Source organism: Puccinia triticina, chromosome 17A (assembly GCF_026914185.1).
Source record: "Puccinia triticina chromosome 17A, complete sequence".
In the NCBI taxonomy this organism is placed as follows: domain Eukaryota; kingdom Fungi; phylum Basidiomycota; class Pucciniomycetes; order Pucciniales; family Pucciniaceae; genus Puccinia; species Puccinia triticina.
The window spans coordinates 2397031-2411220 of NC_070574.1; the positions used below are offsets into that span (position 1 = coordinate 2397031).

Here is a 14190-nt window from a genome sequence, read left to right on the forward strand (position 1 = left end):
GTCAACAAAACCAGAAATTTTGGCAAATCATCCAACCTTTCTTCAAAGACAAGACATAGAAGCTTAGGAAACAGATACACTTGTGGGTTGATTATCTCTATCAATTGTCCCTCCCTATCCCCCGCTCGCCGCCCACTAGCTTCTAAGGGTGCAGATAAAGTTATGTACATACAGAGACGCCGAATAAAAAAGGAACCAAGAGATGTTTATCACAGTCTGGCCTAGACAAAGAACCCGAAAAAAGCAGCAATTATTGGATATATATATATGTATGTATAAGCATTCGGGGATCCGTCTTGGCCATGCTGGTGCGGGTGCGTATCTGAAGTACATTCGCACCAGCCGCGTACCCTCACAAACCAATCCAAAGAAAATCGAGACCAAGTCTGAAGATATGTAAATCTGCATGTATTGACAAAACACACACAACAAAGAAAACAAAAGAGAAGAAAAAGCGGGGGAAGAAGCAAAAGAGGAGAGACTCCGTAAGATCCAGTGTGATTGAGTATATATATATATGTATGTATGATATATATATATGTGTGTGTGTACATATATAATTAAGCCAAGGAGATCGAGAAAGAGGCAAAGAAGAAGAATAGAAATATATATGTATTTGATTATGGATACTTTTTAGAGGCTTAGTGGAGATAGGGGAGGGGGCGATAGATGACGAGACAGAAGATAGAGAGGACGACGGAAAGGGGAGAAGAGGAGGAGGGAGATGGAGATGGAGGAGACGGTCAACAAGAGTCGAGGGGCATGACGTCGGTAAGCCATTCGTCGCCGACGCGAGACTTCATAGCTCTGAGGAAGAGTTCCTTATCGGTGCCCGCGGCATGATGGACCCAATTATCGAAAACGGAGGAGTCCTGGAATGGGAGATTAGTGGTCGCGGGGTGATGAAGGTTGAGAGGCGGGTTGGCAGGGAAGTCGTCCTGCCGCTGCTGCTGCTCCATCGTCGTTTCCGGGTCCTCGTCGGGATGCGTCTTGGGCTTGGTGACCAGGAAGCCGCCCGCGCCGTCAGTGGCGCCCCACACGGCGGCCCAATTAGCCGCCTCGATGAGCCCGGCCTCCTGGTCCTCCTCGGTCAATTCCTTGAGGCCCGGGCCACCACTCGTTGCCGTCGCACCCGGCGCGCCACTGCTCGTCGTCGCGCCCTGCTCGCCCGCCATGTCCTCCTCCGTGCCACTCGAGCCCTGCTCGTGTTCCGCCCGTAAGGGCAGCGCGGCCGAGATGAGTTCGGGCGAGATCCCCGTGCTGAACTGGCTCGTGAACTTGCTCGGGATCATCCCGTTCGGGTTGAGCGAGGACGGGAGCAGGCCTTGCTTGATCATCTCGTTGTGGCCCTCCTTCAGCACCGCACTCAGCTGCTCATCCGTTAGGCTTGCCAGATAGGTCTGATGGTCGATCGGGGACGAGCCCGGTTCAAATCCATCGCCGGTCGTCGTCCGCAGCGCTCGGAACCGTTCCATGTCCATCTCGCCGCCGAATTCCCCATGCACTGCCCCTCCTTCCATGATCGGCGGCGGAGTCGGATTCAGGTTCCCTGAACACATTCCCAGGTGATCACTCATCGGCATCGGTTGTGGGTATCGGTCAGATCCAAATAGCGGGCATTTTTCAGTGTGGGGGACTAAGGGATTATCCAGTGCTTCTATTGAAGACTGCAGGTGCTCCATGGTACATGTGCATCCAGCTTTGAAATAAGGCGAAAATAGACAATGTAAGCATGATGTGTGATTGTCGGTTATTGACAAACTATCTCTCTCACCTGAGTTGCCGTTTAGTTTCGATGAGGACTGGAAACCATTTGGACTCGTTGGATCTGGATAGTTTGGTCGAGAGATATCCATCCTGATAAACAAAACGAAAATGTAAGAAACCCGGCCTTTGTCGAACAGAGTCAAAAGAAGCTCGATGTGACTCACTTATCCAGATCGTCGAGTTGGCTGGCGTCGATCGATCCGTATAATGGGTTGGTTTGATTGATGGAAGAGGGCACGGGATTGGGATGAGATATCGAAGGCTGGTCAGCTGGGAGGTTGGGGTCAGAGCCGGAGCGGCCCTTCTGCTCCTGGGCAAGGCGTTGCATGAACTCGGTCGTCGGCGGCTTGCGGGCCTGGACCATCGCGCCGTTCTTGATCCACACGACTGGGGCCTTGTGGCCGCGGGGCTTGCGAAAACTGGAGTGCTCGGCCTTGAGCGAGCGGGAGAGATTCGTCCGCCAGCTTTTGGTCAGTAGAGGGAGTGTGTTCCGTGTGTTCGAAGAGAGGGGTAACTGGAATGATTCGGGACCCAAGACGAGACGCGCTCGGGCGCCAGAGCGGAAGGAGGATACCGAGGAGAGCGACTGCGCGTCGCTGTCCGTCTCATCATTGCTGTCACTATCGCTACAACTGCTATCACTGTCGGTATCGCTTGCCTGTGAGTCTAGTCGAGCGCCTTCGATGAGTTCCAGTCGTTTTCTTTTCTTCTTCCGTCGCTTGGGTAACGGAGGGAAAACAGGAAGGGGAGCCCAATGTTCAAGGCGTCCATGTTCGTCGTCATCATAGGCACCACGAATCGAAGCAACTTCCCTGCGGAATGCGGTTGAGGGTGCTTTCTTCTCGCTCGGCGGACGGGCTTCCTTCTTCTGCCGGGCTGCTTCTTGCTTCTCTTTCTTCCTCAATAGCGCCTGTTCTCGTTCCTCGGGCGTCAAGCCGTAGAAACCTTTCAGAGCACTACCTAGACCCCTGCGACATTGCTCCTTTTCACCTCGACGTCTTCGACAGGAAGCACAAGGACAGATATCTCGACATTTCACACACAACATCGTCCCACCCGGTACGAACTGAAATATTGGAGGTCGAAGTTCGGGCATATCGGCGTATACCGTCCGGACCATGAGACAGGTGTGGCAAACTCGGACAACGCAGTTGGGGTCTTGTGATTGGTCACAGATCATCTTTGGGCGGGTGGTCTTGACACGACATTGATGACAGGTTGAGGATTCGTATTGGCCGTATTCGTCGGGTTCAGTGGCTGGCAAAAGGGCTGCTATACGTCGCTTGACTTCAACCTTACAGCTTCCATCGGCTGGTGCTGCTGGGGTATCGGGTGCAGTTGGGGGATCGATGGGTGAAGGAGGTTTGGGACGCTTAACACGGGATGAGTTGGGATCTGACTTGGTTTTAGACTTTTTCACTGGCTTAATGTCAGGCGGACTCTCGTGGGAAGGTACACCGGGTTGTTCATCCTCGGGTTCACCGTGAGTTGAACTACTGGATCCACACAAGTTAGTCGGAGAAGCTGGGTCGCTGGGAGAGGGGCGACGCGCGGGAGGCAATCGGGGAGATGCGATAATTGCCGTCGAAGAGCTCGGGATGGGCTCGGATGGTTGCTCGCCACCGGACCACACTAGGCCGCTGGCACCGGTGTTCAGTAGTGCTCGCCTTGCCTGTCAAGCCAAAATAGAGAGAAGATTGTTAGCTTTCAACTCCAGATCGAATCATAAGCACATAAAAATCTAACCAGGTGATCACTTACGGTGGCCGCCCGCCCATTGCCGTTGGTGAGTAGCTTTGACTTGGGCTGAGGGAAAAGAAAGTATGGCCAGTCAGTACGTTGCTGTAGTGCTGTATGGAGAAGATAAAACTCATGACTCACAGCAACTGCCATCTCCACATCTTCGTCGTCATCTGATGGCTGCTTGAGAAGGTTACGTGAAGTGGATGCGGAAGGTTGAGTTGATCGAGTGTTGCTCCGGGATGGTTTGGGGGATTGGGCAAAAGTGACTGCTTGAGGTATGTTTGAAGAGATGGTTGGGTCGGAGATAGAGGATTGGCTGGCTGAGCAAGGCTTGGGGTTCTTCTGCCGATTGGATTTGTCGCCCTTGCGTCGGGGCCGTTTGAGGCTCGGAGCATCTTGCATCTCCATGTCAGAATCGTAGACGAACGAGCGGAGGACTTCATCTCCCGGACTATCGGGTTGGTTAGCGCCCGGGGTGGTAAATTTGGATTCGCAATGCTTGGGCTTGGAGCCACTGGCCTTCATTGCACGTGAGGCAGGTTGGGTTGCTGAGAGGACAATCACTTCAGCGTTGGGATGGTTCCGGAATCTATTTGAGGATAGATCGGAAGAGAGCATGGAAGAAGGGATGTTGATTGGTGAGTCTAATGGGACAATAGAATCTTCATCCGTGTCTGGCTCTTTAGATCCGAAGGGCTTGAACGGAGGTGAGAAACGCCTGGTCAGGCTACGGATAATGGTAGGGTGATGGATGCTAGGGGGATGAGATGAAGGGGGGTGAGCGGATCGAGAGTTAGGTTTAGATTGATGGGAAGGTGTCGATGAGGTTTCTGGGTTTACTGATTGGGCGCCTGGGAGCATAGATTTCGGTAAGGATTGAAAGGCAGTGGTGACGGCAGATGGACTGCCCGAGTTGTTCTGTTGTTTGTTTGTCGATGGGTCTACATTCCACATGATAAGGGGGTAACCTATTAAACGTGTATATAGTCAAAGCAAGTCAGAGAGCAAGTCCGGTTAGGTAGATCCAGTTTTGACGCCAGACTGACGCGATTACAGGGACGAAAGGCAAGAAAAGAGACTACTGACCTAGCAAAGATCTGTCAACGCATGAATAGGGCTGGTTGTTTGGGTTGATGGAGTTACAGACAGGTTGCAGGATTGATTTGTGAGGAATGGTGACTGGGTGGGGCGGGTTGGCTGAGTGGATGAGAGCTGATTGCAAGAGATGCGGTGGGGGATCAGGTAGTAGTCCTGGTGGTGTGTGCGAAGAGAGCGGTGGAGTGTGCTTGATCTGATTAGTTGTTTGGACAATGGGCATCCTGGAGGCGTCAAGGATCAAGCAGAAAGAAGAAAGGAGACCAAAAGGCACGGTAAGAAGGTGCGGGGAGAAGGGTGACGAAAGGTGCATATATGAGAGGAGAGGAAAACTGACCAGTGTGTCAAGATTCAAGCCTAGGCTGATCCAACGGGAAAAGATACGGATAGAGGGATACTGAGGGGGTCAGATGAGATGGGCTGAGGCTGAATCTGGACAACCATCCGATGGGTTTGATTCGATCTTTTGGTGTTGTTGATGATGTAGTTTCTCAGGCAGGGTCTGCAGTCTCGTGGGCTTTAATATCAATCAACAGAATCAGACGGTCAGCTGGAAGGATAAGTGGTTGTGTTTTGAAGAAGAATGAGGTCGAAGATAGGAGAGATAAGCTATCCACGATGCTGGTTGTGGCAGCCAATTGACAGACAGCTGAGTGGGTGAGTCCTTACCTCGAGAGACCGGTGGGTGCTGTTGGTGTTGGTTGCTCAGCCTGAGTTTCTGCTGATGAGTCTGGTGATGCTGTTTTCGTTGTTTCCGTTGTTGTTGTTGAGCTGATGGTGATGGTGGATGGTGGGGTGGTGGTGGGATGGATGTTGCAGGCTGGAGGAGAAGAAGAAGCCAGAGAAAAAACGGTAAAGTACGTCGAGTCCGAAACCAGTTTAGGCCGCGTCCAATACCCCCCAGTAAGCTATAGCCTCAGTCCGCCGGCGAGAAAAAAAGGAAAATCGTAACAATAACCGGCCACAGCTGTGTAACGGATTACGTAAACATCCGGCCCATATCCACCCAGCCTGGAACACTCCTTGATCAGCTTCAAGGCTTAATCCCGGAAAGCACAACATCCAAGATATATCATCACTTCAACACCCACCCTACGCCGGACCAACAGTCGCCGCTTCGCCAACCACATCGGTGCAATCCCTTCACCAGCTCTGACCAATCAAAACCCATATCCCACTGCGCCAGCTGAAATATCGTCCAAGCACAAGCACAAGCACAAAACCACAACATAAAATATCGTGTCATACTTGCCTGTGAGACTCACCAGAACAAATATTCACGGGCAAGCCGATGGATGAAGCCCAGAAGACGACCCAAAGACTGTTTGGATCTCTGACAAATGTCCAGGCCCCACTGGAAAAAAAAAGACATCTTGTGTACATCCATGGATGGCCTGCACCATTGAGAGCCATCGCGTCCTCCACTCCCATCCCAATTGGCCAGGCTTTTTTCCAAAGCCAAAACACAAAACCTTTCCCATATTGCAGCACAAATATGTATGTACAGCGGCTAGACAGAAGTTTCCACCACACTGTCTTGGACTCTACAAACTCAACCTGTGTCAATTTTTTGAGATGGTTCCAAATAGGCTCCAATAAAGATACAGACCTACTTGGTGTACTGTGAAAAACGCTTTGTGCACTGTGCAGTGCGCGCAGCTCCAAACACTTCACGTACTGCGGGTCAAAGAAGCAAATTTTTCAAGCTTTTTTTTTGATGGCTAATCAATACACAGGCATTTTACTGGCCTGTGTGAAATTTTTAGGAGTTTTTTGAAGCTTCCTTATGTGTTAAAAAACCCGTTAAGAAACAAGAACTGTGATTTGGGGGCCAGAGATTCATGTTCCCGCATGCCAAAAACTCCCGATCATTGGTTCTTTTCCAAGCCTTATTCTTGCCCAAAGTCACAGGAAAGTTCTGAGACAGTTGGATATAGATGTATTGTGATGACCTAAATTTATTGGAGTTGGTGGCACGCGAGAACATGAAACCAAGGTCCCCAAATCACTGTACTTGTTTTGCTTCTTGGGAAGTTTGTTTAGCATCCAAGAAAACTTCAAAAAAATTCGCCAAGGACAACAGAAAGCCCGCCATTTTTGTCTGCTTGCTTCACCCGCAGTGTGCCAAGTGGGTGGACCTGCACACACAGCACCGCGGGCAACGAGTGTATTGCAGTGTGCAACGTACGTCTGCCAAAATCCACAATAGACAGAAGATAAGTGAGGAACATGGGAAGAAATGGAATCCAAGAAAAGGCAAGCTTGGAGGGAGGAAAATGGGGCCCAAATCAGACGATTGCTGGGGCAGAAAGCCATGCTGATGAAGGCCTCCCTTCACGCATTTGTGGAACCACAAATAAGTATTTATGGAGCCCTTTTCCCAACATTGTCACGTCGGCCGTGTCTGGCGGTGTCATGTTCACAACACACGTCGCTTGCATCCTGTAGGTCACATTTCTTAGGATAACCTTTGGGGAGGAAGCAGTGACAAAGTTTGCCCGTCTGCTTGCCAATGATCAGGCCAAAAAAAGATGCTGTTTGTCCCGACGTAGAGGGACATGCAACGGTTATTTATCAACCATCACGCTGCCAAACACGGGTTCGCGCTCATTCCAGACCACATCATACCATGCCTGATCGTCCATCTTGCTTCCGCATGAAGAGCATACTTCAGGACGGCAGCCCCAGTGTGGCGGAGACCGGGCAGCCAGCTCGCCGCCGCACAGCCCCAAGCCCCTGCGAGTCCCAGCCATCCAGCCCGTCTCACATGCGCGGCGCCAACAAGGGCTCCGAGCAGAGGCGGCCCACCAGACGCCCTCTGCACAGAGCTGGAGATACGCCGACGGCGCTCACGCACAAGCAGCAAAGCGCACGACGCGCGGATAAATTACTAGACAAGGGCGCCCGGCGGGGGACAAGGGGGGAGAAAACGAAACGACAAGGAGGGTATGCGAACGGTACAACAGTGCGGATGGGGAGGCTGGAAGGGGAGGGGGGTTAGAGGGGCGCGGGGCGGGCGAGCAGCAGCGGGTGGGGCGCGCCGGCGGAGCGGTGGTACGACAGGCTGACGAGGCTGGCGCGGACGCGGACGTTGCGGGGCGGCGCGCCGGGTGGGCGGGCTGTTGCGGAGGAGCAGGAGGAGGGGACGGGGCGGTAGGCGAGGTGGGCGGGGACGGAGGCGCGGGTGCGGGCGACGGAGGCGGGCGGGGCGGGGGCGGCTTCCTCGGCGATCGGGGCGTGGAGGAGGGGGAAGGACAGGTGGCGGTCTTTGCGGGAGACGAGCATGAGCGGCTTGAGTCTGTAGGAGGCGCGGGGACGGTCGAGATGGTCGGACAGCTGGTCGGGGACGGCTTCGGAGGCCCCGTCGTCCTCGTCCCAAGCGCTGTGGACGGGGCCGGAGGAGGAGGACGGCTTAAAGGAGGGCCCGGGCAGGGAGGCAGAGCGGGGCTGGGCCGGCGCGTCGCGGGGCGCGAAGGCGCGCTGGAGCCAGAGACGACGGTCTGTGGCGCCTGGGAGGAGGGGCGAGGGGGGCGGATGGATGTGGAAGCCGAGGCCGAGGCAGGTCTTGGGGAGGGCGTCGGGGGGGAAGACGAGGGTGTCGGCGGGGGAGGAGAAGCGGGTCTGGTAGGAGGAGTGGGAGCTGGAGGGCGTGGTGGTGAAGGAGCCGAGGGTGCCGGCGGAGCCGACGGACGAGCGGCGCCACTCGGGCCCGCCTCGCCATGGCTCCTCGCCGTCGTGCTTCGTCGCCCGGTGGTCGTGGTCGAGCTTCAGGTCGAACTCCTCCTCGTCCGACGAGCTCGCCTCGGCGATCACCACCCGGTTCGTCCGGCTGCGCGACGGGGCCCGGTGGGCGGCCTGGGAGCGACACAGTCAGCACGCCTCTCAATGCAAGGGGGGGGGGGGGGGGGGGGAAGGACTCACGCGGAGCGAGCTGAGGGAGCGCACCTGGAAGAGGCCCTGCTGGCGGCTGGGCCCGCGCGAGAAGGGCACGGGCGCGGCGTCCAAGAGCGCGTCGTCGTCGTCAAGCTCCTCGGCGCGGCGCAGCGGCCGGCGGCCGGCGTCGTCCGAGTCCGAGTCCGAGCCGTCGGCGAGGTGGAGCTGGTAGCCGAGCCGGACGGCCATCATGTCCAGGGGCTCGTCGAGGTCGATCTCGCTGGCCGTCTCCTCCTCGCCCTCGGAGGCGGAGTCCAGCAGGGGCTGGATCTTGCTCAGCGACTGCCCCTGCTGGTCCCGGACAATGAGCGTCTCCTCGTCGTCCTTGGCGAGCTCTTCGCCGGGGCTGCTGAGGTGGTCCGGGCTGCTTGTCCGGCTGGGCAGGTCGACGTCCAGGAGGTTCGAGGACTCCATGGCCTTGAGGTCCAGCGCTTGCTTTGGGCCGTCGACGGCCGTGCTGGACGTGGGCCGGTCGGTGCGCTTGAACGAGTCTGGCGAGGTGTGCGTGTCGTAGAGATCGAGGAGGTCGTCGAGGTTGTAGGAGGTGCTGGAGATGTCGGGGGATTCGAAGGGGTTTGGGGAGGGAGCGGGCATGGCTTCAGTGGGCGGTTGGGTGGGGGTTTTGTCGGGAAAGGCGAGCGGGAACCAGCTGTGGAGCAGGCTCGGGGGCCGGAAGCCTCGGGTGGCGGGCAGGGGGGGCAGGGGTATCTGGGGCGGGAGGGAGGGGCTGTAGTCGAGTCTGCGGGGGAGGCCGGAGAGGAGGTCGACAGGCTCTGAATGGGGGCCGTGGGAGAGCAGGTCGAACGAGGGCGGCAGGAAGGCGTCGCGGGAGGGCGGCAGCGGGAAGTCGGAGAGCAGGTCCGCCGGTCTCCCCGCGGGCGAGGGCCGGAGGGCGGCGGTGGGGGTGGAGGGCAGCTGGATGGAGACGAGGTCGGAGAAGCGGAACTCGTCGTCGGAGCCGGTCGTGCAGGTCGAGGCGAGGGTCATCGTCGAGCTGCGACTGGCCAGCCGTGCCGGGCTGAACTGGGTGGTGGCAAAGGGGGATGTGGGCGAGGCGGCGGCGCGGGAAAAGGGGTGGAGAGAGGAGCCTCGGGGCCCGGGCTTGAGCACAGGGGCCGCAGGGGGATCGCGCACAGGGGCTGGGGCGGGGTCTGGCCTGAGGGCAGGGTTGTACTGGATGCCCAGACTCAGGAGGTTCATGGCTGGCCCGGGGCGGGGATGATGGCTGGGCAGGGTTTTGAGGGTGGTGGCTGGGCTTGGAGGGGCGTGTTTTTTCGGAGAAGGACTGAGGAGCTTTCTCTTGGGGCTCAGCAGCGTCCTGGGGGGCGAGTGGGCTTTTGGGCTGGATGGGGTATGGCTGGGGTCTTTGCCGCCGACGGGCGGGCTGTTGCTGGGCTTGCTGGCAGCATGGAGGGGCGGCGTGGGCCGCTGGGGCTCATGGTGGGCCGAGTTGCGGTTCTTGGGCGGCTTCTCCGGCTGCTCGCTGGTGAGCTTGGACTTGAGGAGACTGGCGCTGGACAGGCGCCGGGCGAACAGGCTGGAGGGCGTTCGCTTGCGGATGGAGTTGCGCAGCGGCTTGAGCGACTGCTTGGCGGCGGGCGGGGAAGGGATGGCGGCGTCGAGCAGCTCGACGGGGCTGCCGGTGCTGGGATGCGGCTGGGGCGGGGAGGGGCTGGTGCTCGGGAAGAGTGCCCTGGCTGGGGCGGGTCCGGCGAGTGAGGGGCTGGGCGGGGCGGGGTCGAACCAGTGCTTGATGGCGGCGAGCGAGCTGATGGGCGGCAGGCTGTAGGCGGCGGGCTCGGCGTCGGCCTGGGGGGAGAGGGGCGGCTGCTTGAGGGTGTGGGTGGAGGGCTTGAAGCGGGGCAGGCCGGAGGAGCGCGAAGACTTCCGGTCGAGCAGCATTCTCAGCAGCAGGCGGGGTCCTTGGGGGGCAGAGGCAGGCGGAGTGAGCGAGGAAGATGAGACGATGGCGACAGGGGGAGGGTGTGCACACACACTGGTATCTCATGGGTTCTTAACCAGGGGAAGCGGACTGGACCACGCTCGATCAACTGTGTCAGTCCGTTCAGCTTCCGGGCTGGGTCCAAGAGGAGGACAGTGGGGCGGCAGGGGCCGGCTGAGCCTGAGGGTATTGAGCGGGCGGAGGGAGCGGTCTCAAGGAGTATTATGTATATCAAGTAACAATCAGTCAATCAAGTATGTAAGGATTAAGGAAGGAGGGAAGGAGGGGGGAGCTGCAGGGAAAAGCGGTGCTGGGGGTGTGACTAAAGAGAGGGCGAGTATCACGCCAGGAGCAGTGCTCTAGAGTGGGAGAGCCATTGGGGAATAGCCGCGGGGAGGGGGCGCCTGGCTCGGCAGATGGCTGGGATGGCCTGGGAGGTGGCCTGGGATGGCCCGGCTTGGACGGGTCTTGCAAGAAAGGCAGCGTGCGAAGGCCACTGGATGAGAGCAAGCGGAAGCGAAAGCGAGCTAGAGAAGCGCCCGGGTCTTATAAAAAGCACAAGCTTGGTAAGGATGCCAGGATCGCCGGCTGAGGCTCAGAAGGGAAGAGGACGGCCCCTGGGAACTCCCACCGAACCTTAATGCAGATGCGGCGCACAATACATACATACATCTTCAGGGTTGGACTGGGCAAGTCATCATTCCATGCATCAGGGTGTACAAAAACAGTTCAATACACTAAATAATACACATCGCCCCGTAAAGCTCCTCAAGTTCTAGCGGCGCATTAGACCGCCAATAGACCACACAGACAGCTGCTGATTCGCGCACGAATCGAGCACATATTCCAAGTACAACGTCTGAATGGAGTGCTTGTATACACACAATCAACAGCTGTTGTCATATGCACGGTGGATGGCTTCAACCCAAAACCAGACGCACGCTGGCTGCGTGGAGCGCTGCCGGGAGAGAATGAAAGGCGAAGCAGCGCATGGCCCGGGTCTCTGGGAGAGAGTGGACATCTGGCCGATGACTGCCGTCCACACTCCTGCGATCGGCACACACACACACCCTGTCTTGCCGGGTGCTCGACACTCAGAGCTCTCCAGCCTCTTGGCACGCGCCAGGAAGCTGGGAACAGAAACGCGCCAGCTTTAATACCTCGTCTTGGGGCGACCGTCCACGGCCTTCCGGGTATCGACATTGTGGACAACCTTATTCGGCAAGGAAGCTTCCACACGAGAGCCGAGTGGAGCTTAAGCCATGTGAAAGACCACGAGGGCACAATAAACCCCAAGTCGCCTGTGCGTCTTCGTCCGTCTTCAGCTCTCCTCGACCTCGCCGCTCACCGACCACACCCCCCCATCTTCCAGGCGCTTCTGATCAACAGGCCTTCTCTGGTTGAGGGGGGTCTTGCGGGCCGACAAGGGTGTCCAGACACCATCACACACACCATCCGTCCGTCATCATGGACACTCGGGCTCGGGGAACACGGCGATGATGTGGCGGTCCTGATGGCGAGGCACAACGGGCCTGCAGCAGAGAGCCGCACCCAAGTGATCTATGCCCATCGCGGATGAACAGCTTGCCCAGCCCCTCATACACCACCCCCTTTGCGCGCCAGTGGCTGGTGCCAAGAGGCCGCAGCCTCGGGCAACCTGGGCGTCTGCGCCGGGCTATCCGCCGCCCGTTTCGGTCGCGAGGGCGGCGTGGCTTGGGCCCAGCCCACACACACGCGAGCGTGTCCTGGCTTCTGTCTCTGCACTACAGCATTGTCTGTTCGCATCGTCAGATTGCCCGTGATGCTGGGCAAGGATCGCATACAAGCATTCTTGAGCATCACCTCGCGCCCGTGTTTCCCATTGACGGAGCGCCAAAATGCTCACCTTGGATCCTTGCAGCGTGTCCGAGTTCTACAAAATTAAGGATATTGTTCGTCTGGAGCATGTGCACCTCTGAAAAGTCAATGAGGTCGATTTTGGCCATGCGAGCTCTGCGGCCAAATAAGAGTGGATTCGATCTGCGCGCAAGAATGCCCGATAAGTTATCAGTCCGGCCTCCTGCAAAGCCGCTGGCAAGGAGAGACTGGCTCCGCTCGATGTAGACTCCCAGAGAGGTCGATGAGGACAAGTCATGGAGCGGCATGAACTGAGCGGGCTAACAATCATTTCGAGACTTCCGAAGTTGTGGTTGTACATATTGTGTTTTGTAGAATGCTTGGACGGATGGTCCTGTTGCTGTGCACAAATCATGGCATTGTGTAATTCCATTTTTTTTGTTTTTGCCTCGCATCGTGAAATAAAGATCATCATGATCATTTTCACTTCGGTACAGGCGGGCTCCGTATGGCAGAATGATGGAGATTAAACTGGGGCTGTGCCAGACAACCCCATAACTATAGCACTCAACTTCACTCTTGAAGTCCAACCATTAAGCAAAACACAATATGTAGGTTCTGGTGAAGACAGAAATTCAAAGTTTGACAGACACATTTTATTTACAGGAAGAAAAACACCTTGAATCAAGCGCACAGAAACGCTTTCAAGGACTTCTGGAGTTCAGAATAACCTCTTGAATTGGTATCGAGCCATCACCTTGCCTCCCTACGGAAGCCCTAGAGGGACACACATCCGGCCACTGTTTTGAAAAATCAAAAAATGTGATTTTACAAAATACAGATGCATGAAACGTGTACCACATGTATCCACCTTCCAACTTCGGGATTCCATGAAACCAGAAGTTGGATTCTTGAATCAATGGCCGGTGGAGATTGGTCATTGATAGGAGTCCACACCTCCGTTGATGCCCGGCCCGTACCGGCCGTCAATATTCACTCGCCACATTCTTGATGACCGGTTTGTTCCGGTCATCGAGAAGAAGATGTACTTCTCGAGATGACCGGTTTGTTCCGGTCATCGAGAGGAGTTATGTACTTCCCAAAATCCGGAACGAACCGGTCATCAAGAGAAAGATGTACTTCCCAAAACAACCGGAATGAACCGGTCATCAAGAGAGTGATGTACTCCTCACAACGACCGGAACAAACCGGTCATCTTGAGGAGTAGATTGATGACTGGTTTGTTCCAATCATCAAGGGAGTATGCACTCCTCCCGTCCCAATGACCGGTTCATTCCGGCCATCTAGAGGAGTACATACTCCTCCCAATGACCGGTTTGTTCCGGTCATCCTGAGGAGTACATACTCCTCTCGATGACCGGTTTGTTCCAGTCATCCTGAGGAGTACATACTCCTCTTGATGACCGGTTCGTTCCGGTCATCTACAGGAGCGTATACTCATCTCGATGACCAAGAGGACAGCCCATTGAGGAGAGCCCTCAATGACCAAACGGACCTGCCATCAAGGGGAATATGTTCCTAATGGCCGGTGTGTACCGCTCTGGCTGACCAGTCAGTACCAGTGACCAAGGAGTTGTTGATGAATCCGCGGTCCGATGGTACGCCTTCTCAAGCTCTCACATGAAAACATGAGCTTTAAGATTCATGGAATCCCAAATTTGGAAGGTTTATACATGTGGTACATGTTTCATGCATCTGTATTTTGTGAAATAGCATTTTTTTGATTTTTCCAAACGGTGGCCGGATGCGTGTCCCTCTAGGGCTTCCGTACCTCCCCAAGTCTGGCATCATAGTGATCAAGGCAGAGAACATGGTGGTATTGAAAGGGTGGTGATGTGATTGATCTCAACGCC

The 14190-nt window shown here is 56.2% G+C and overlaps 3 protein-coding genes across 3 annotated transcripts; all 3 read right to left on the reverse strand.

Moving 5' to 3' along the window:
* Window positions 1-743: 743 nt before the first annotated feature.
* Window positions 744-4828, reverse strand: PtA15_17A203 (uncharacterized protein; the record flags this gene model as incomplete). The annotated part of the gene is made up of 6 exons (XM_053164295.1): window positions 744-1699; window positions 1775-1857; window positions 1932-3439; window positions 3529-3573; window positions 3649-4478; window positions 4597-4828. 6 exons carry the CDS (start codon window positions 4826-4828, stop codon window positions 744-746), a joined length of 3654 nt encoding a protein of 1217 aa, XP_053028276.1.
* Window positions 4829-5011: 183 nt separating this feature from the next.
* PtA15_17A204 (uncharacterized protein) lies at window positions 5012-10440 on the reverse strand (the record flags this gene model as incomplete). Its single annotated transcript, XM_053164296.1, has 3 exons — window positions 5012-5122; window positions 7675-8460; window positions 8527-10440. The coding sequence occupies 3 exons, from the start codon at window positions 10438-10440 to the stop codon at window positions 5012-5014; spliced, it is 2811 nt and encodes a 936-aa protein (XP_053028277.1).
* A 1505-nt stretch (window positions 10441-11945) lies between these two features.
* PtA15_17A205 (uncharacterized protein) lies at window positions 11946-12624 on the reverse strand (the record flags this gene model as incomplete). The annotated part of the gene is made up of 3 exons (XM_053164297.1): window positions 11946-11990; window positions 12083-12243; window positions 12366-12624. 3 exons carry the CDS (start codon window positions 12622-12624, stop codon window positions 11946-11948), a joined length of 465 nt encoding a protein of 154 aa, XP_053028278.1.
* Window positions 12625-14190: the final 1566 nt, after the last annotated feature.